This window comes from Ruditapes philippinarum, unplaced genomic scaffold (genome assembly GCF_026571515.1).
Source record: "Ruditapes philippinarum isolate M1 unplaced genomic scaffold, ASM2657151v2 ctg150_1_1_1_1, whole genome shotgun sequence".
NCBI classification, from domain to species: domain Eukaryota; kingdom Metazoa; phylum Mollusca; class Bivalvia; order Venerida; family Veneridae; genus Ruditapes; species Ruditapes philippinarum.
This window is the reverse complement of record NW_026867137.1, coordinates 13,851-37,856: the sequence shown is the minus strand read 5'-3', so window position 1 is coordinate 37,856 and position 24,006 is coordinate 13,851. Positions and strand designations below refer to the sequence as shown.

The 24,006-nt window shown below is 33.9% G+C and overlaps 1 protein-coding gene across 2 annotated transcripts; it reads left to right on the top strand.

Annotated features, from left to right (window-relative positions):
- The first annotated feature begins 511 nt into the window (after positions 1-511).
- Positions 512-23,301, top strand: LOC132734965 (uncharacterized). Of its 2 annotated transcripts, none has more exons than XM_060721867.1 (4): positions 512-608; positions 9,675-9,767; positions 10,562-10,667; positions 22,068-23,301. In XM_060721867.1, the coding sequence occupies exons 1-4, from the start codon at positions 573-575 to the stop codon at positions 22,277-22,279; spliced, it is 447 nt and encodes a 148-aa protein (XP_060577850.1). In that variant the 5' UTR covers positions 512-572; the 3' UTR covers positions 22,280-23,301. The 2 variants fall into 2 exon arrangements, with proteins under 2 accessions (XP_060577850.1, XP_060577851.1); XM_060721868.1 differs by having other exon boundaries at positions 518-602.
- The last annotated feature ends 705 nt before the right edge of the window (positions 23,302-24,006 follow it).

Here is a 24,006-nt window from a genome sequence, read left to right as displayed (position 1 = left end):
CTCTTTAATGAAAATATATAATTAAAAACAACAACAAAACACATAATAAAAACAATTTATTTGAAACGAAATACATTATATAGGGAAAAAAATCTTATATCAACACATTTTTCATCTAGAAAGATCGATAACTTTTAGAAGACCGGCACTGACCGGGCCAGTAAATATGATACTATTCGCCGGTCTCTCGTAAATTCCGGTCAAAATAGACCGGGAGAGACCGGAGACCGGAAGGGACCGGACCGGAGAATAGTACATCCCCTATTATATTCGGGTATGCTTCTTTAGCTGGATTATTCCTAATCTGAGAGACCGATATCATCTGAACATTTCTATTGCTCGCAGATGCAGTTCGACTAATCAGAAGTTCTTACTTTCCCGACATTTGAATAAATAAATCTGCAACAGTTGTAAAAAGACTTCTCGTTAGCCTAGCTCAATCTTATTTTCGCGGAAATAGTTTATTATCGGTATGCATAAAAATTTAAATAAAGATTTAGTGTCGTTGTACCTAACACTGGCGGCCACAAGAAGGGCTTTAATGCTATACACTTTATCCAGATAAGAATACCATGAGTCGATTGAAGACGCATTATTTAAGGGTTTCAGTATTTTATTTTGATTATATGACGAAGTTTACGTAGCGAGTTCGATAGAATTATATAGTATTTATAACGATCGAGTGTCCTACTAATTGACGGTCTTCGAAGAAGTTCTCGGCCCAGTGCATTTTCGTACTCATTGTTCTATAGTAAATCAGTCACATTTGAGTCTTAATTCTGGATTCCACTGTTCTTGATGAATTATATACTGTCTTCAGATTTAAACATCAAAACTATTTAAGTCAAGTGTAGCCCAACAAATTGTGCACTTTAGGGCTTTTTATATAGGAATTACGGACGGTGTTTGGACTTTGGTAGTCAGACTATTCTCTCCCTTACCAGTTCCTTCCCTGACGGTTCTCTCCCTATTTTGGGGGAGAACTGTCTGCATATTGGAGAGGAACTGGTAAGGGAGAGAATAGTCTGTCATTCCTTTACACCTCCTGGATGTTTCAGCCCCGGACGTTTCATCCTCAAAACCCTGGTCTTTTCACCTCCACTTTTTAAATTTGATAAATATATGAAATAAATACCATTATGGGTTATATTATTATACATAATATAACACATACTTGCAAACAATTACATTCATGATATAAAGAAGATTTTTTTTGACATAATATTGTGAAATTTCCCTGGGAAAATAATTATAAATATAAGTTCTGAAAGAATTATCAGCTATAAGTCTACATGTATATATTATTTCATTTTTTTTTTGTTATCCAAAAGTTAAATACCATTAAAAAAAAGTGAAAAGAGTCGACATTCACAAATAGTCACTTCAGTGAAAACAGTGAAAAAACAAATGAAAACTTGCAAGGTTGAACTAGTAAAAGTGTACATGTACATATTGTATTATAGAAATCATAATGATTAGTCCGAAATGTTTTATATTATTATAGATTTTTAATATTTTGTATTATATACACAGAGTATTATATAAAAGAAAATTCAATGTTAGTACATTTAATTTTATTAACTTACATGATTTTTAACATTTTTTTATAAAATTTAACTTTTTTTTATTAAAGTATTTAATTTGAAATAATTGGTAGATTCTTCTAATAAATTCATTCTAGCTTGATTTTTTAAAAGCAAGTTTTTGTAATAGATTTATCTTAATGAATAAAAAAGACAAGAAATGAAGATGACAAAATGATAGTTTAATATTTAGAATAAAATATGATACCATTTTTATTTTCTTATTATTTTTTATAAAATAGGAAATAAAATTATATGATGAAAATAACAGTGTTTATTTTAATGTTATGTTTTTGTATAGTGCATACATTGTAGATATAGTAATTGACTCTGAATAAAATTTAGTAAATCTGATCATTTTGTTTTTATCTGTTTTTCATACATTGATACATATTTGGTAAATTTTATTTGAACAAGAATGTCATTTTTTAAATAAAATTTCTTAATTATAAATTTCAAAAAACAAATATTCTCTCAATGTCTATCATGCAAATTTATATGATATTGAGTTATCTCAATTATCACTCAATATAATCCAATTAAGGTGTAACAACAAAGGTATGTCAAACAAGTTTACTGATATTAATCCATACAGTATAAAATATTATTTATAAAAAAAAGTAGCCGAAACGTCTAGGAGGGGTAAAGACCAAAGGTGAAACGTCCAGGAGGTGTAAAGACCAAAGGTGAAAGTCCTAAAAATCTTACTGACAGGGCGGACCATGAGACAGGGCGGACCGTACCAGGGCGGACCGTATGTTTGGACGGGGCGGACCATATTTAGGGACAGGGCAGACCGTGACTTGAGACAAGGCGGACCGTGATTTAATGTAATAAAAATATTTAAATATAATTGCCTTTTCTTTTTTTTCTTTAAATCATTATGAACATATACAAATATCAATGCAGTTATTAATTTAGAATAAATTTGATTAATGAAATTATTTAAAACAGCATCGAGTTGGACATTATGCAGTTGATAATTGTCCAATTATTAGGATAATGCATGTCATTGTTTGTTAAGTAATAAGAGGGTATTACTTTATATATCAATACATATAGAAAAGGCTTGTTATTCACGTCTGACATTTGAAACACAATACAAAACAATAAGGTAAAATTATGATGAGTGACATTACAAAAATGATCACAAAAGGTAGACAAAATTTACATTGTGTACAGAAAAGATGACTTATTATTTAAAAGATATTTTAAAACATAATGACGAAGTCAGACAAACATATATACTAGTACAAAACGTAATCAAAGCACAGAAGGCGCTGAATTTGTCTGGGTCTTAGAATGTCAGAAAGGTGAAGGTTGTGAGATTATAAACCAATTTGTTTTTGTATAGTGCCACCAATGCTTTCCAGCGTTTTAATTGTAGTAAATTGGCTATAAGACTTATTGCAACACTGATATTCAATTCAATGTTTATTTGACTTAAACAATTTGAAAAAAAAATGAGTTGCCTTTACTGGGATTTGAACTCCAGACCTCTCGTTTCCTAAGACCCTCGGCCTTGGTGAAGTTATATGTTAACGGCCTGAAGAAAACCATATTATTCTAAATTAGGGTTTGTAACCATGCTAACTGTTGTTTAACACAGATGTAAATAATCATGGAGCTTACTATAAGCATGTATATCTATAAAGAATAAAACAATATTGGAAATCTTTGACCATTCGGGAACTATTTTGCTTGAAAATTAATGCGTCTGTCATTTGACTATCTTTACGCAGTGATCTCCCCTGAATTTTTCTGCGTTAGTGTACATATAAAGGGAAGTAACCGCTTAAAAAAAGCGGACTACTTTCGGCATTTGCAATTAACAGCATCAGGGTCTGAAATTTCGCTACCATTATTTGTTTGGTCTGACGACCCAAACAAATAAAAACCGCATGCATATTGATTGATTTACTTTTAAACATACATTCATATATCTTTTTAACATACATTTATATATACACATAATATAATGCACTATTATGCACGGCCATTCAGGCTTGTGCAACTATCTAAAAATGTTTTGATGGAAAGTGTCTTGTTGGAATATTCTGTAATACTGTATATAATGTTATCAATTTTGACTGAATTTTTATTCTTTTGACGAGTTCATTTATTTCCTTTGTTTTAATTAAGATGCTGTCTGTTTAGAGGATTCATATGAATTCATATACATGTTTAAATTTCTTGGATTTCCTATAGTAACGAATTTAAAAATAATATAAATAATCATTATTCCTCTATACAGCTTAAATGTTATGAATTGCACATAAAAAATTAAGATAATTCTGTCAAGTTTTTTAATATCTGTGCAAAAGGAAAATATGTTTTACATATGAGATTTTTTCAATCCATTCCCACTATCTCACTCTACCTATTTTTCATGGCTAAATGTTAATAATAATCTGTTCAGTATGAAAATGCTTAAAAATATGACATGTTAAGGATGACATTGATATCAAAAGATGAAAAGATAAATGAAATAGCAATATTAAATTTGAAATTAAGCACGGTCCGCCTCGTCTCGAGTCACGGTCTGCCCTGTCCCAAAATATGGTCTGCCCTATCCAAACATAAGGTCCACCCTGGTACGGTCCGCCCTGTCTCATGGTCCGCCCTGTCCTACGACCTTATATAGACGATGGTTGCCCTTCGTAAAGACAGACATCAATGAAAAATCAAATTATAAAATTGGTCGGTCTTGCAGTCGAAATATTGAGACTAAGTCAAATGAGGCCCTAAAAAAAAAAAATATGTTAGCCATCTACAGTACTTTTTTCAGAAATCTTAATTATTTTGCAACACTGTTTAAATCCACCACTTTAAAAACTCCTGTCTGCTGGTAGGTAGGACATCTTTAATTCTTACCCAAACAAACGGGGTCCTGAAGAATACACATTTACACAAAAAAAAAAAACACTTTTAAACTCATCATCAGTGATCATATAAATATATACACAAATTAATCAATCATATAACACAAAAACTAAACAGATGCAATAAATACACTTTAATTATGACTAATCAAAATAGTGATGACTAAAATTTGGCCACTTCAAAATTTCAAAGAAACTACTTTCTAGATTACAATGAGTTGGGTCTAATTCTGTACCGTCAATTAATAGATTCGGGAGTGAAAATATTTTGACATGCCAAAGCTAGATTCTGGGATATTTTGTTCCTCGTTAGAATCTCGCTTCTATGTCAAAACAGAAACAGACCTTTCTGTGCTTAAACATAAATTAACCATGTTAGTTTCATTTAATTGCCTCATTTATGCACAAACGCTGTCTTATTATAATGCTGTCATTACGCTGCTACTTAGTCCAACTTATTGTACTATGCTATGAGATAAATGTATTGGGCAATATTTCCCCTCTACGATGTAGAAGCGAGATTCTAACTCAGAATGAAAATATTTCGGAATCTAGCTTTGGCACGTCAATATATTTAGATTAGCTGCAACTGTAATGTAATGTAAAACTTGTATATACACTAAATATAGATATTGTTCTGCCCAATCCCGCATTGTGTCCTAATTAGAATCATGGTGAATGTGGTAAAATATTTTTTTACTGGCGATAGTCTTCTTTAATTATATTTCTTGCATCATTTTAAAAAAATCACCAGGAAATGATTAATACCTTTCATAATTGAAATATTTAAATTAATGTGGAGAAACTAGAAGTCTTACTGGGAATTTTTTTAAACAAACTAATAATTGATATGACAAATACTGTATTCATTCAATAAAAGAAGTGGCTAGCCGAATGGGCCCCTACTGCTAGTACTAGCCAAAAGTTTAACACATACTGCTAGCCTTTACACAAGGTTATGCTAGTTGTACAGCATTTTTCAATGATAAGTAAAAGGCAATAATATGAAGTCAGTAACTTGCGAGGTTAATTATATATTTGCACAAAATATTCACACATATCATTTTTTTTTAGCTCACCTGTCACAAACTGACATGGTGAGCTTTTGTGATCGCTTTTCGTCCGGCGTCCAGCCGGCCGTCCATCCATCTGTAAACTTTTACTTTAAACAACATCTCCTCATGAACTGCTAAGCCAATTTCATTCAAACTTCACAGGAATGTTCCTTGGGTAGTCAACTTTGAAAGAATTTAATTCCATGCAGAACTCTTGCCATGGCAACTGAAAGTAAAATTTTTTAAAATCTTCTTTAAAAAACCCGAAAGAGCTAGAGCTTGTTTAAATATTTGGCATGAAACATTGTCTAGTCAGTATCTACCAAATTTGTTCAAATAATAGCCCTGGGGTCAAAATTGCCCCTTCCCCCGGGGGGTCATTGATTTTCCTTATTTGTATACAGTAAAAACTTGAAAATCTTTTAAAAAAACCCAAATAGCTAGAGCTTAGATATTAAGCATAAATGTGTTCTAGTGGGTGCCTACCAAGTTTGTTCAAATAAAAGCCCTGGGGTCAAAATTGGCCCTGCCTCAGGGGGTCATGTTAAAACTGAAAAAATCTTCTTTTAAAAAACCCGAAGAGCTACAGCTAAGTTATTTAGCATGAAACCTGATACATTTTCTAATGGGTGTCTATCATTTTTGTTCAAATAAGGGCCCTTGGGTTAAAATTGGCCTAGCCCTGGGGGGTGCAGGGGGTCATTGATTTTCCTTATATTTGTGTACAGTAAACTCCGCTTATAACAAACTCATCGGGACATTCAAAATCTGTTGCTTATATCTGGAGGTTCTTGTAAGCATATAGCCATTAGTTCCTTGTATCAGGAGTTTTTATAGCTAACACATTTACATATAACGAACTGATTGTTTACCATCGTCAGCCATTTTAAAGAGCATTTGATTAAGAAAAATTAGTCATTTATTTCTATTTCAAACACAATACTCGAGAGCGTACTTTTTAGAATATGAAAATCCTTTGCTATTTCACTTTCTTGTAAGCATATAGCCATTAGTTCCTTGTATCAGGAGTTTTTATAGCTAACACATTTACATATAACGAACTGATTGTTTACCATCGTCAGCCATTTTAAAGAGCATTTGATTAAGAAAAATTAGTCATTTATTTCTATTTCAAACACAATACTCGAGAGCGTACTTTTTAGAATATGAAAATCCTTTGCTATTTCACTTTTAGTTTTATTCCCTATCTCAATTTCTCATAAAATATAATTTTTTTTTCTAAACTCTTCGTTTTCTTTCCATGATTGAGAATAAACAAGATTTTCGATTTTTCCTTCCTTTTATATTGAATATCTTCTATTATTTTTTAAGGGTGACTTTTACTAATGAAAGATATAGATTTATTTTCATTTAAATCAAGCGTACTTTGCAGTTTGCGATGGATCATACTTGCAAGCATGCGTGATTATGTTGAAAACTGATTATAAATTATTATAATTATTTTCCTCGAGCAAAACTATTGAAGAAAAGAAATAATAGAATAAAAGGAATAACTGTTTTATCTTGGTGAAAAGAGCTTATATTTAAAATATCCTAAATAGAAAACTATACAAATTCATTTTAATAGATGTATTTAAGTACATGCAACAATTAACGGTTCATTCAGCCGAGTTTTAATCCTTGCCAATGGAAACGAAAGTTGAAATTTATGGATAGCCAATATTTTGGTGTTCGTTATGAAAGTGTAATTTTCTGTACTTATAACTAATTTGGGACTAAGAAATGAGTTCAGTATAAGCGATAATTCCTTATAACTGTGTTAGCTACAACCGTATATTTTTATATAAAATAAAGAAGGGCAAAATTCGGGCCAAAATAAATTGTTCCCTATAACCGGAAGTTCGCTATAACCGTGTTTGCTATAAGTGAAGTTTACTGAAGTAAAAACTTAAAAAATATTTAAAAAAAACCCAAAGAGCTAGAGTTTAGATACTAAGCATGAAATATCTTCTAGTGAGTGTCTACCAAGTTTGTTCAAATAAAGACCCTGGGGACGAAATTGCCCCATAATGTTTTTCCCTATATGTGTATAGTAAAAACTTAAAAAATCTTTTTAGAGCTAGAGCTTTGATATTTATCATGAAACATCTTCAAATGGGTGTCTACCAAGTTTGTCTAAGTAAAAGCCACTGGGTTAAAATTGGCCCCGCCCGTGGGCCTATATACAGGTGAGCGATTTCAGGGCCATCATGGCCCTCTTGTTTAATTTATGGATGATGTTTGGCCATTTATAAAGAATGATATTTCGATCTATAAAAATTTAAATTTAGCAAACATTGACCTAGCAACAAGTGAATTTACCAGTGACTTTCATAGTAACCAATGATTTCTAAGTAAAAAATTGGTTTTGTATAGCAACCAGTGACTTCTATAGTAATTTTTAATTTTCCTTAAAGAAACAACCAGTGTGGTTACACATGATACAAATATGATTTTTGGTATCAGATAAAGATTTTAGACTTAATATCTGCTTTTCATTTATAGCTTACAATTTTACTTGTTCCTGTCATTTATAATCAGGTGAGCGATATTAGGGCCATCATGGACCACTTTTTATGCCCCCGGGCATATAGTAATTGAACCGTCCGTCTGTCGGTCTGTCCGTACGAGGTTAACCTAGAACGGCAAGTTGAATTTTTCCTAAGTTCTACCTGTACCGATGGCTTCATAATTTACACACATGTACTAATCCATACAAAGTATATGATCTGGGCAAGTTACATAACTATGGCTTCCATTTGCACCAAGTTATGGCCCTTTTCAGCACTTAAAAAATGAATAATGGTTAACCTAAACCGGCAAGTTGGAAATATCTTATGTTCTATCTGAACTAATGGCTTAATAATTTTCACACTTACTTATCAATACAATGTACATGATATTGCCAAGTTATATAAATGAGCCATCCATTTTCCCAGTAATTTCCCTTTTTATCACTTTGAAAATAGGGCCTTGTATGGTTAACCTATTCCGCCAAGTTGGATTTATCAAAAAATTTCACCTAATTACTTAATTTATTTAATGATATCTTTCATATTTGGTAGGTGGATACCTTTAACGATCTCTTTTTTTTGTGGCGTTGGGCGTCTCTAGGTCAAGGTTAAGGTCACTTCTGTAAAAAAATAAATCTAAACATTTCTGCTCATACAGCCTTTATTTCTAAGTTAATGTCTTTCATGTTTATAATAGTCATACCAAGGGAGGTCCTCTTCCTTTTCCGAGGTCCTCTTCCTTTTCCTTTAGTAAGGGGTCATTTGGGTCAAGGTCACCAATGTCAAAAATAGATTGTTTACACTTTTACAGGTGTGTTAACCTTATTCTATTGACAGATGTCTTGTATATTTTGTAGGAACATAAAATTGAGGTATTCTCATTTGGATGGAGGTAGGGGTCAGTTGGGTCAAGGTCACCAGTGCTAAAAATAGATTTTTACACTTTGGCTCATACAGCCTTTACTTATTGACAGATTTGTATTATAATTGGTAGGAAGATAACTTACATGGTATTCTTCCTTTGGATGGAGTTAGGGGTCAGTTGGGTCAAGGTCAACTGTGCTAAAAATAGATTTTTACACTTTTGCCCATACAGCATATACATGTATATATTGACAGATTTATTTCATATTTGGTAGGAAAATAAGTTGCATGATATTCTTCCTTTTGATGGAGTTAGGGGTCAGTTGGGTCAAGGTCACCAGTGCTAAAAATAGATTTTTTACACTTTTGCCCATACAGCCTTTATTTTAAATAGTGTTACTGACAAGTATCTGAGCCGGGGGCATTTGTGTTTAACAAACACGTTCTTGTTTTGCATATGGTGTTAAAATGATGCTGCATTAATGCAGGAAGTGGCATTTTTGTTCTTTCTTCACCAGTTAAGCTAGAAAGTCCTCATATGACATTTACAGTGAGCATATGGCCTAAAATCCAACAAATTTGCATCAAAATAAATAATTAGCTTAATAACACCAATGAAAATTTTTGTTCCTTTTATGTTATGTTATGTTTGTACTGATGAAAAGTAGCTGCATTCTTCACCCAGTGAGCAAGTAAAGGGTCCTTTTGTCTGTGTTAAATATTTTGCAATAAAGACAAATATGATAGGATTAATTGTTTAAACATAAACTATTTCAGGTAGGTGAAGAGGTAGTTATTCCAGTTGAAATCCAAAATGCTGGTTATTCATTAGATGCTGTGACTGTGTGGCTTACAGATAGACATCTACAGGTAAGAAACAAGGCTTGTTCCTGATAGAATTGATCACTCTCGGGTTTGAATTTCTCTATCCTTGATCTAACCCAATGATAAAAATGAATAAAGGTGAATTGACAACTTACTTTCAACAGCTGAATTTATCTTAGAGGAGAATATTGGTGGGGAGCCACACTCACTCTTATGCATATTTGATTTTAAATGGTGGCCAAACAAAAATATAAATGCACTGGAAGTTAAGCAATATGGAGAAGAAGAACAGTTAACAACTCTTTGATATGAATTGCCCAAAACTTATCTGTAATAAAGGAAAATAAGCAGGTATTGATGAGTGGTTAGATTTTAAATTGTATGTGTTAAAAAACAACCAAGAAAAGATGCTTGAGATGCTTGAGACATTTGAACCCAGGCAAGTAGCCTTTATTCAATGAAAAGATTTGGTCCATGGACAAGACATATGCATGGCCACAATCAGCCTTCTGTTAGATCATAACAGCAGACTATTGATAAGTCAGATATGATTTTATAACAATTACAATATAAATATAGCACTGAGACTTAATGAGTCATATTGAAAAGTAAAAGGTTTATATATGTAAATTTTCTTTGCATCTGTCCCTTTGTATGAGGTAAACCTAAACTGGCAAGGTTCTATCTGTACCAATGGCTTCATAATTTACAAGATCACCAGTGCTAACTTATATAGCCTTTTATTTATTGACTGATGTATTTGTTGGGAACAAACATATTTTTGGTGCTCCTATACCATTTTCTGACTCTAACAGTGGCAGTTGATGTTTTGATTTCAGGAGATTTTACAGCTACTACAAGGAACAATAAAAACTTTCATTGAGCTGAAGAAATATAAACAAACTTGTGTGAAAGAACATCAAAGTTTTTCAGGCATTGTCACAGGTAATACCTAAAATATTAATAAAATACACAGATGGTGTTGCTAAGATTAGAATTAGCAAATGTCCCTATTGATACTTTGACAGGCAGTTTTTATTATCCACTGAGCTGATGGTATTGGGAGAGAGATATTTCTTTGGCTTTGTCTGTCCGTGTGCACCCACTTAGGTGACATTATTGAAATATCCATGTTCCTTTCATACAAACTGTACTTGTGGGAAAAAAAGTTGCTTTCAGGGTTAAAATAGGTTGCTTATGATGTTTTAGACTTGAAAGATATAACCTTTAATGTCAACTTGGAATAAAGGTTGTTCACACTTCTGAAAATTAATAGGTGGCCATCTGACTGTAAACAGAACAAATGAGAACAGTGGAGTTCATTCCTTAACAATAGAATAAGTGGCTAATGGCTGTTTATTATACAAAAGAAAATAAAAAAGAAATAGCCCCTCATTATCCCTCATCAAAGATAGGAGGCATATGGATTTGGCATTTCAGCCCTCTTTCTGTCAGTTTGTCATCTGTCACAGAATTGAATAGAGCATAAAAGGAACTATTTCAGGTTTAGAACCTAAAACTTCATTTGAGATTACATTTCATTAAAAAGAGGTGCTCTCTCAAAGAATCATTCATAACTCTCTGTTTGTCCATTGTCAGTCTTGAAATTGTCCATCACAGAATTGAATGGTGCATAAAACTTTAACTATTTCAATTTGGAACCTTAAACTTTATATGTGGTAAAGAAGTCGTGAAGAAATATTGTGTCTTTGAATCAAAACTTGCTTTAGTTATTGCCCTTTGCAATTTTTAGTTCGACTATTCAATAAGAATAAGTAGAGCTATACTAGTCATCCGAGGGCTGGCATTGGCATAACCACTTATGTTAAAGTTTTTGTAATACCTCAAATATTTTCAAAGTCCATTGACATATGGCTTTGAAACTTTGCACACTTGTTCACCATCGTGACCCCAACCTGTAGACAGGAGGAGGTAACTGTATCAAGCATTTGGACAAAATTATGCCCCTTTTTTGACTTGGAATTTACGTTAAAGTTTTTGTAACACTTGTCCATTGGCATATGGCTTTGAAACTTTGCACACTTGTTCACCATCATGACCCAAACCTGTAGACAGGAGGAAGTAACACTATCAAGCATTTTGACATAATTATGCCCCTTTTTTCGACTTAGAATTTACTTTAATGGTTGCGTACCACCTTAAATATTTTCAAAGTCCATTGGCATATGGCTTTGAAACTTTGCACACTTGTTCACCATCATGACCCCTACCTGTAGACAGGAGGATGTAACTGTATCAAGCATTTTGACAGAAGTATGCCTTTTTTCGACTTATAATTTACGTTAAAGTTTGCATATTCCCTAAAAACTTTACACACTTGTTCACCATCATGCCCCCAACCTGTAGACAGGAGGAGGTAACTCTATCAAGCATTTTGACAGAATTATGCCCCTTTTCAACTTAAAGTTTGCATACCACCTCAGATATTTTCATATTTCATTGACATCTCGCTTTGAAACAAGTCGAAATTTTATACACTTCTTTGTAATCATAACTGGGCTCTCATCAAGGCCTATAATATGGATTTGTAAAAAAAATTAGCCGTTTTGTGAACTTAGAAAATTTTACATTATCAAGGCTCTACTATCAAGCACTTAGAGTAGTCAAGTGTGCTGTCCTACGGACAGGTCTTGTTTGGCTCACCTGTCACAAAGAGACAAGGTGAGCTTTTCTGATCACAATCTTTTTGTCTGTTGTCCATCCTTAACCTTTTAATTTAAGCCAATTTCATCCAAACTTCACAGGAATGTTCCTTTGGTGGTCACCTTTAAATATTGTTCAAAGAATTTAATTCCATGCAGAAGTCTGGTTGACCAAAAGAAAAAACTTCTTTTTAAAAACTCCAAAAAGCTAGAGTGTAGATATGTGACATGAAACATCTTGTGAGTGTCTACCAAGTTTGTTCAAATAAAAAGCCCGGGGTCAAAATTGGCCCCACTCAAGGGGGTCATTGATTTACCTTATTTAGTAAAAACTTAAAAAAATCTTCTTTCAAAAAACCCAAATAGCTAGAGCTTAGATATTAAGCATAAAACATCTTCTAGTGAGTGTCTCCCAAGTGCATTCAAACAAAGGCCCTGGGGTCAAAATTGGTCCGGCCCTAGGGTGTCATTTATTTTCCTAAAATGTACATACATGTAGTAACAACTTAAGAAATCTTCTTAGATATTAAGCATGAAAAATCCTTTAGTGGTGTCTACCAAGTTTCTTTAAATAAAAGCCCTGGGGTCAAAATTGGTCCTGTCCTGGGGGTCATTGATGTTACTTTTATGTACAAAATGTATATAGTAAAAACTTAAAAAATCTTCTTTAAAAAAAAAACTCAGAGAGCTAGAGCTTAGATACTAAGTATGAACAATCTTCTTATGGAATCTTCTTATGGGTGTCAACCAAGTTTGTTTAAATAAAAGTCTTGGGGACAAAATTAGCCCTGCCCAAGGGGGTTATTGATTTTCCTTATAGGTATATAGTAAAAACTTTCTCTGAAAAATCTTCTTTTGAAAATTGAAAGAGCTAAAGCTTAGATATTTAGCATGAAATATCTTTGTGAGTGTATTCAAAGTTTGTTGGGGTCAAAATTGGTCCTGTCCCAGGGGTGTCATTGATTTTCCTGATACTTTTGGAACAGTTGTTTTCCCTTAGCAATAGCAACCAGAAATGTTTTTACACTTGCACTAATGACTATTTCAGAAACAAATATGAACTTTGTGATATCAGTTTTAGATTAAGTTTATAGTTTACTTGCTCTTTGTCATGGAGAGTTTTAATATTCTGGTGAGCAATTTCAGGGCCATCATGGCCCTTTTTTTCATAGTTATTTTTGCATTTGTTATTTTTCATGCTTAATTATTTTGTTATTTTTATGCCACAGCAGCATCTGCGATGCAGCGGCATATAGCGATTCACCTGTGTGTGTGTGTGTGTGTGTGTGCGCACGTGTGTGTTATATAGATTATATAGTGAACTTAAAAAATCTTCTTGTGAAAAACCACTAGTCCAATTTCAACCAAACTTGGGTGAAGGGCTTCCAAAGTTGTTCAAAGAATTTCATTCCATGAAGAAATCTAGTTGCCATGGCAACCAAAAGGAATTATAAAAATAAATTTGAAAAATCTTCTTGTAAAGACCCAGGAGGCCTAGAGCATAGATATTTGGCATTGTCTGGTAGACCTCTACCAAGTTTGTTCAAATTATAGCCCTGGGGTCAAAATTGACCCCGCCCAGGGGGGTCATTGATTCTCACTATATGTATATTTGGTATATGATATCATCTATCCAAAGTTGTTCAAATTTTGCCTCTAGTGTCAAAATTAGCCCCGCCCTGGGTGTCATAGGTTTAACTTGTATGTATATAGTAAAAACTTAAAACATCATCTTTTCGAAATTGATAAAGGCTAGAGGATGGATATTTTGCATGAAACATTGTGTGATCCTTTACCAAGATTGTTCAAATGATAGCCTTTGGGTCAAAATTGCCCAGGGGGGTCATTGATTTACACTATGTACATATAGTAAAAAATTAAAGAATCTTATTGTCTGAAGGTACAAGGCTTAGAGCTTTGATATTTCGTATATGATATCATCTATAGGTACTCTACCAAAGTTGTTTAATTTTTGCCTCTAGTGTCAAAATTAGCACCAAAGGTTTTCCTTATATGTACAGAATAAAAACTTTAAAAAATCATCTTTTTGAAATTGACAAAGGCTACGGGTTAGATATTTTGCATAAAACATTGTGTAATGAATCTTTACCAAGCTTGTTCAAATTATATCGCTGAGGTCAAAATTGGCCCCACCCCGGGGGTCATTGATTTTTCAGTCACTATGTCATATAGTAAAAAATTAATTTTTGCCCCTAGTGTTAAAATTGCCCTGCCCCAGAGGCGATAGTTTTCCTTATATGTTTATAGTAAAAACTTAAAAAATCTTCTTCTCTGAATTGACCAAGGCTAAATATTTGGCATGAGACTTTGTGTAGTGAACCAAAAAATCTTCTTCTCTGAATTGACCAAGGCTAAATATTTGGCATGAGACTTTGTGTAGTGAACCTTTACCAAGATTGTTCAAATTATAGCCCCTGGTTTCAAAATTGTACACATAGTAAAAACAGAAACTAAAACAAATATTTTCTGAATTGGAGAAAGCTACAGCTTAGATATTTGACATGAAATGTTGTTTGAATTTCCGTCAGTTTCTGTTCATTATTTTGGTAACGATTGCACACATTGCACTCAAATTTGACAAATGGATATATCATAGGAAAATACAGATCAAGTTCGAATTTGGTCATAGTCCGATGATTTTTGGCAGAGTTATGCTCCTTGATAAAATTTTCAGTTTCTGTAACATTAGTGTACTTTACACTCAAATTTGACATATGGATACATCAGAGGAATGCGCAGGTCAAGTTCGAATTTGGTCATGGTTCTATGATTTTTGGCAGAGTTATGCCTCTTTCACTTTGAGAAAATAAGAAATTTTCAGTTTCCATTCATTATCTCTTCAACGGTAGTATACATTCAACTCAAATTTGACATATGGATACGTCAAAGGAATGAGAAGGTCAAGATCCAATTTTGTGATACTGTATTCCTAGAAAAGATTTCGCGCATTTTAAGTTAGCGGTTTTCGCGGTAGGCATGATTCTGTGAATCTTTATAGCCGCGAATATGTCACTTATAACATATCCGCGAACATTTCTAGCTTCAACCAAATATAACTTAAAAAGTGCAGAATATTTATAATAATCTACTTACACAAAACAACATATAAACACAGATGTCAGAGAAATGTGTAAAGAATTATTTATGTATGTTATTGATACTAGTTTTCATGTTGAAAAAGAAAATATGAATTATTAGTAATTAACATGCTTATGGACGCTATTTGCTTGTCACGGCGTTGACAAACGCATTTACAGTTTGCGAATATTGAATGACTTTGATTTCATTTGCTTGAAGTAGGTGTAATCCTTTGTTAAAAGTACAATAGCGATCAAGTGCTACATTGATAAACAGCTGTTATGTTGTTATATTTTATGAAAGCGAAGTAAAGTCCGATAATGTGTAAACAAAATACGTATCGACATTTTGGAGATCAAGTCAGTTATAATTCAAATGAGAATAAAAGCTAACAGGTCATACTAAATCTTACTTAATAACAAAATGAAAAAGATAAGGAGATATGAAAGTGTTCACGGAACAACTGTCCTTGTTCGACTAGTCAATAGATGAAAATATATCAAGTAACGTTGCGCTTTAGGCGCGACTTGTCAAAAAAATAAAATAATTAAAAGCACCCAACAGGCAAGGTCATGCATCAAAAACGTAACCTCCAAAAACTATAATTTAGGCCGTAGCGACTTAACATTCGCGGAATTCGCGGTTAGTACATATCCGCGAAAGTTTGTCTCCGCGAAAATGCCGACATTGTGAAAAACGCGAAATATTGTATCCGCGAACATTTCTAGGAATACAGTAGTTCAATGATTTTTGGCAGAGTTACGCCCCTTTCAATTTGAAAAAAATAATAATTCAGTTTCCATTCATTATTTTCCTAACAGTTGTACACATGCTACTCATATTTGACATATGGATACATCAAAGGAATGCACAAGTCAAGGTCAAATTTGGTCTTGGTTTGATGATTTGTTAACCAGGTTTTCCGAAGGAAAAAACTGGTTATTAGATTGAGGTATGTCGGCGGGCAGGCGGGCGGGTCGGTGGGCGGGCGGGCGGATGGGCGGACGGGCGTAAACAATTTCTTCTGTGCGCAACTCCTCCTACATTTCTCAACAGATTTTGACCAAACTTTCACAGAAGCTTTGTCATCAAGTGCCCTGGCGCATATTGTCGGGGTTTTGCGATTAGATAATATTTGACCTAATTATGGCTCTTTGTTTTTTTTCCTTATATAGAATATATAGTGAACAATTTCTTCTGTGCGCAACTCCTCCTACATTTCTCAACGGATTTTGACCAAACTTTCTCAGAAGCTTTGTCATCAAGTGCCCTGACACATATTGTCAGGGTTTTGCAATTGGTATATATTTGACCTAATTATGGCCCTTTGTTTTTTTTCATTATATAGAATATATAGTGAACAATTTCTTCTGTGCGCAACTCCTCCTACATTTCTCAATGGAATTTGACCAAACTTTCACGGAAGCTTTGTCATCAAGTGCCCTGGCGCATATTGTCGGGGTTTTGCGATAAGATAATATTTGACCTAATTATGGCCCTTTGTTTTTTTTCCTTATATAGAATATATAGTGAACAATTTCTACAGTGCGTAACTTCTCCTACATTTCTCAACGGATTTTGACCAAACTTTCACAGAAGCTTTGTCATCAAGTGCCCTGGCGCATATTGTCAGGGTTTTGTGATCGGATAATATTTGACCTTATTATGGCCCTTTGTTTTTTTTCCTTATACAGAATTGAACAAATTCTTCTGTGCTGAACTCTTCCTACATTTCTCAACGGATTTTGTTCAAACTTTCACAGAAGCTTTGTCATCAAGTGCCCTAGCGCATATTGTCGGGGTTTTGCGATTAGATAATATTTGACCTAATTATGGCCCTTTGTTTTTTTTCCTTATATAGAATATTGAGGTATGTCGGCGGGCGGCGGGTGGATGGGCGGACGGGCGGCGGGCGTAAACAATTTCTTCTGTGCGCAACTCCTCCTACATTTCTCAACGGATTTTGACCAAACTTTCACAGAAGCTTTGTCATCAAGTGCCCTGGCGCATATTGTCGGGGTTTTGCGATTAGATAATATTTGACCTAATTATGGCCCTTTGTTTTTTTTCCTTATATATAGAATATATACTATATAGTGAACAATTTCTTCTGTGCGCAACTCCTCCTACATTTCTCAACGGATTTTGACCAAACTTTCTCAGAAGCTTTGTCATCAAGTGCCCTGACACATATTGTCAGGGTTTTGCAATTGGTATATATTTGACCTAATTATGGCCCTTTGTTTTTTTTCATTATATAGAATATATAGTGAACAATTTCTTCTGTGCGCAACTCCTCCTACATTTCTCAATGGAATTTGACCAAACTTTCACGGAAGCTTTGTCATCAAGTGCCCTGGCGCATATTGTCGGGGTTTTGCGATAAGATAATATTTGACCTAATTATGGCCCTTTGTTTTTTTTCCTTATATAGAATATATAGTGAACAATTTCTACAGTGCGTAACTTCTCCTACATTTCTCAACGGATTTTGACCAAACTTTCACAGAAGCTTTGTCATCAAGTGCCCTGGCGCATATTGTCAGGGTTTTGTGATCGGATAATATTTGACCTTATTATGGCCCTTTGTTTTTTTTCCTTATACAGAATTGAACAAATTCTTCTGTGCTGAACTCTTCCTACATTTCTCAACGGATTTTGTTCAAACTTTCACAGAAGCTTTGTCATCAAGTGCCCTAGGGCATATTGTCGGGGTTTTGCGATTAGATAATATTTGACCTAATTATGGCCCTTTGTTTTTTTTCCTTATATAGAATATATAGTGAACAATTTCTTCTGTGCGCAACTCCTCCTACATTTCTCAACGGATTTTGACCAAACTTTCTCAGAAGCTTTGTCATCAAGTGCCCTGACACATATTGTCAGGGTTTTGCAATTGGTATATATTTGACCTAATTATGGCCCTTTGTTTTTTTTCATTATATAGAATATATAGTGAACAATTTCTTCTGTGCGCAATTCCTCCTACATTTCTCAATGGAATTTGACCAAACTTTCACAGAAGCTTTGTCATCAAGTGCCCTGGCGCATATTGTCGGAGTTTTGCGATTAGATAATATTTGACCTAGTTATGGCCCTTTGTTTTTTTTCCTTATATAGAATATATAGTGAACAATTTCTACAGTGCGTAACTTCTCCTACATTTCTCAACGGATTTTGACCAAACTTTCACAGAAGCTTTGTCATCAAGTGCCCTGGCGCATATTGTCAGGGTTTTGTGATCGGATAATATTTGACCTTATTATGGCCCTTTGTTTTTTTTCCTTATACAGAATTGAACAAATTCTTCTGTGCTGAACTCTTCCTACATTTCTCAACGGATTTTGTTCAAACTTTCACAGAAGCTTTGTCATCAAGTGCCCTAGCACATATTGTCGGGGTTTTTTTGTGATTGGATAATTTTTTACCTAATTATGGCCCTTTGTTTTTTTTCCTTATATAGAATATATATAGTGAACACTTCTTCTGTGCGCAATTCCTCCTACATTATTCATGTTTTACATTGCACATAGTTACATTGTTTGTTGCTTGTATTTGTATTTCAAATACAACATATTTATCTACAATGGTGATAATTGAAAACCTGGTTTCATGGCATTGCCATGTTTCTTGTTTTACTCTGATATTGGAGTCTGCATCCATGTCCAAATTTCAGATTAAAGCTTTATTTCAACTGTAAAGCATAATAAGACAGTATGTCATGCACAAGACTTAGACCTGTAGTTCCAAAGTCAAAGGTCAGCAGTTTAAAGATCTTATCCGTCTAATAACATACATCAAGGGATTTTAAAACAATTTGACCTATATGTAGGCATGATGAGACAGTAAGTCATGTGCACCACCTAGACCCTTTGATCAAAGGTCAAGGTCACACTTACGGTCAAAGGTCAACAGATAGAAAATCTTTTCTGGTTCATAACTCTTTCATACATCAAGGGATTTTTATAAGAGTTTGGCATAAATGTTAAGCATGATGAGAGGATGTGTCATATGCAAGACCAAGAAGACCAAGTCAGATGCCTTATATGAGCTGATCTTTATGATATTTAAGAAAACACGTCCAGTCTGTTGCTTGGGGCTTCTGTAGCCAAGAGGTTATGGTCGTTGACTTCAAAACACTTGCCCCTCATCACTGTAGGTTTGGATTCTGCCAGGTACTATGGATTCTTTAAGTATCTAGCTAACTAGATGGAGTGTCAGTGGTTCTACTCAGGTGTTTGCTCGTGCCTGAAATAAAGCATGGAGGGACACCCGAGGTTTTTATGCCACTGCAGCATCTGCATGCGGTGGCATATAGTGATTCGCCTGTGTGTGTGTGTTTGTATGTGTGTTATATAGATTATATAGTGAACTTAAAAAATCTTCTTGTGAAAAACCACTTGTTCAATTTCATCCAAACTTGGCAGGATTGATCCTTGGGTGAAGGGCTTCCAAAGTTGTTCAAAGAATTTTATTCCGTGCAGAAATCTGGTTGCCCTGGCAACCAAAAGGAAAAATAAGAATAAATTTTAAAAATCTTCTTGTAAAGACCCACAAGGCCTAGAGCATAGACCTCTACCAAGATTGTTCAAATTATAGCCCTGGGGTCAAAATTGGCCCCGCCCCAGAGGTCATTGATTTTCACTATGTACATAGAGTAAAAAGTTAGAAAATCTTCTTGTCTGAAGGTACAAGGCTTAGAGCATTGATATCTGGTATAGGATATCATCTATAGTAACTCTACCCAAGTTGTTCAAATTTTGCCTCTAGTGTCAAAATTAACCCCGGCCCAGGAGTCATAGGTTTTCCTTAAATGTATATAGTACAAACTTAAAAAATCTTCTTCTCTAAATTGACAAAGGCTAGAGGTTAGATATTCTGCATGAATTATTGTGTAGTGAACCTCTAGCAAGATTATTTAAATTATAGCCCTGGGGTCAAAATTGGCCCCGCCCCCAGGCGTCATTGATTTTCACTATGTACATAATAGTAAATTTTTTTTAAATCTTCTTGTCTGAAGGTACAAGGCTTAGAGCTTTGATATTTGGTATATAATATCACCTATGGGTCCTCTACCAAAGTTGTTTAAATTATGCCCCTAGTGTTAAAATTCCCTGCCCCAGACGCCAAAGTTTTCCTTATATGTATATAGTAAAACCTTAAAAAATCTTCTTCTCTAAATTGACAAAGGCCAGAGGTTAGATTTTTGGCATGAGACTTTGCGTAGTGAACCTCTACCAAGATTGTTCAAATTATAGCCCTGGGGTCAAAATTGGCACTGTCCCGGGGGTCATTGATTTTCACTATGTACATAATAGTAAAAAATTAAAAAATCTTCTAGTCTGAAGGTACAAGGCCTAGAACTTTGATGTTTGCTTTATGATATCATCTATAAGTCCTCTACCAAATTTGTTCAAATGTTACCCCTGGTGACAAATTGGCCCTGCCTGGGTGGCATTGATTTCCACTATGTACATATTAGTAAAAAACAAATGTTTTCTGAATAAGAGAAAGCTTCAGCTTAGATATTTGACATAATACGCTGTTTTGTGGACCTGTATCAAAATTGTCTGAATTAAACACTTGGGTCAAAATTTTGCCTAAGGGGACAGTGACCTACCTTCTTGTCCTTTGACAACAGCCATGAAATTTGGACAATTTGCACAGTTTTAGTTGTAAAATTGAACTTTGATATCAGGTGCCCTAGATTTTGATGATGTGACCTACTTTCTTGTCCTTTGATTTACAGCTATGAAATTTGAACCATGTGCACAGATTAAGATGAAAGTGAACTTTGATATCAGCTGACCTAGATTTTGGCAAAGTGTCTTACTCTGTTGTCCTTTGATGTACAGTCATGAAATTTAGGCCATGTGAAATTGATAGATTCCTACTCTGATCTTTTATTGGATTAACAATAGATTTAACCACTTATCTGATAATAAGAATTAGATATGTCAGGGATCTATGCATTATGGCAATCTTCAATTGTATAGGAATGAAAAAAATTCTGTTCCTATACTACTATTTAGTGTTGTATTAATGCGGTGGCATAGCATGTTTCACAAATGCAATCTTCTTGTTCTTCACCAGTAAAGCTGAAAAGTCGCCATATGACCTACTGTGTTGGTGCCATTTTAAATTCAACCAAAAAATGTTTTTGCAGAAAACTGCCAATCTGAGGGCTTAAATTTTTTTGCACGTAGCATTTCCTAGTAGACGTTTACAAAAGTTTTATGAAACATGCACCTAGTGCCAAAAATGCTCTCATCCTTGGGGTCTTATAGTATTTTAAGGATATTTAAGATAAATTAATTTTCTGTCAAGTTTGGTGAATCTGTCACTTCCCTAATTGAAAGATTATTTTCAATCTTGCATATATTGCCCTGCCTTATTGTTGCTCTTGTTAAATGTTTTATATGCTTTGAATCTGAATTAGGAAAGATGCATCTATTACATATTCAGTTTCTTAATGTTTGAATATTTTATATTTACATATACATGTATATACTCTATCAATATTAAATATTTTAAGTTTATATATACTCTATCAATATTAAATATTTTAAGTTTATATTTTCAGGGACAAGTGTTAGGTTTGGGTATTTGTTTAAATCTAGGCCAAGCAGCCAGACAAGTATTGTTGAAGAGCCCTCTGAAGGTAGGTTGATATTATACAACATAATTCCTGTTACCAATTATTTTGCATTGCAATGGGAGCCACCACAGACTGTGGAACAGAATTTGTACTATGATATTTTTATGCTCCCGCCATGTAATGGCCAAGGCATATAGTGTTACCCTGTTCCGTCATTCCATCCTTCCGTCCTTCTGTCATTCCGTCATCATCAGTTTCCGTTCATTATCTTAAGAACGGTTGCACGTATTCAACTCAAATTTGACATATGGATATGTCATGAGAAAATACAGGTCAAGTTCGAATTTGGTCATGGTTCGATGATTTTTGGCAGAGTTATGCCCCTTTTACTTTGAAAATAATATGAAATTTCAGTTTCCGTTCATTATCTCCCCAACAGTACAACTTATTCAACTCAAACTTGACATACGGATATGTCATGAGAAAATACAGGTCAAGTTCCAATTTGGTCATGGTTCGATGATTTTTGGCAGAGTTATGCCCCTTTCACTTTGAAAATAATATGAAATTTCAGTTTCCGTTCATTATCTCCCCAAAGATACAACACATTCAACTCAAACTTGACATATGGATGCATCAAAGGAATGCACAGGTCAAGTTCAAATTTGGTCATGGTTCAATGATTTTTGGCAGAGTTATGCCCCTTTCACTTTGAAAGTAATATGAAATTTTCAGTTTCCGATTATTATCTCCCCAATGGTACAACACATTCAACTCAAATTTGACATATGGATATGTTTTTGGAATGCCCAGGCCAAGTTCGAATTTGGTCATGATTCAATGATTTTTGGCAGAGTTATGCCCCTTTCACTTTGAAAATAATATGAAATTTACAGTTTCTGTCCATTATCTACCCAACAGTGTTACATATTCAACTTAAATTTGACATATGGATATGTCAAAGGAATGGGCAGGTCAAGTTGGAATTTGGTCATGGTTTGATGATTTTTTGGCAGAGTTATGTCCCTTTCACTTTGCAAATAATATAGATACATCTTAGGAATAAGCAGTTTATGTTTGAATTTGGTCGTGGTTCAATGATTTTAGACAAACTTATCTTTCCTGAATGTTGGAAAAATTTTGAACTTTCAGTTTCAGCACTCATACTTTTAGCCATTATTTTGGCTACAAATATGCAATATGCTATTTTTAAAAGGTTAAAGGGATACTCAGGCAAAATAATGACAAAAATATAAAAATGATCTTGTGTACTGAAATCACACTAAAATGACATTTCTTAAAGTCCCAGCATGAATTTCTGTATAAATTCTATATATTTAGGGTTTAAAGCTTAAATATATCTATATATGTTGAACGAAATTAAGACGCCAACAGAATGAGCGAATAGTTTAAAAACAAGTCATGTGATTTGAATAAACCCTGTTACAATAACAGGTATTGTGGATATTGTATGATTGAAACAAGTCTAAGTAATTGATTTGACATGTTCTTGAACGTTTCTAGAGTGCACAGTGACAACTATTATGAAATCTTAGGGCTCTAACCTGACCCACGCGGGTCAAGTTAGGAAAACACCATTTTATTCTTTATATGGAGAAAAGTTTTGTTCCTTTGACTGTTTAGTGTATTCATTTTGAGGACATTTACAGAATAATGAATGAAAAATTCAAAACTAAGAAATGAAAATTTTGCCTGTGTCTCCCTTTAAGACTGAATAATTTCAGTGCCTTGAACATTGTATGAAAATGATTTGTGTTAACATTGAAAAGTTTTAAGGGCTTTGAACTTAAAATGAAAAAAATAATTAATGCACCATCTAAAATTTTAGCTGCATGCGGGGGCATCCGTGGCATGATGACACATTTCTAGTTTTGAAATATCTTAGCACAAGTCATCACCATTA

Excerpts from the sequence above, each read along its gene's own strand:
- LOC132734965 (XM_060721867.1), top strand. The coding sequence starts at position 573 with ATGAGTCGATTGAAGACGCATTATTTAAGGGTTTCA. Across the intron at positions 609-9,674 it reads CGCATTATTTAAGGGTTTCA|GTAGGTGAAGAGGTAGTTAT; the intron begins GTATTTTATTTT and ends AAACTATTTCAG. Across the intron at positions 9,768-10,561 it reads TTACAGATAGACATCTACAG|GAGATTTTACAGCTACTACA; the intron begins GTAAGAAACAAG and ends TTTTGATTTCAG.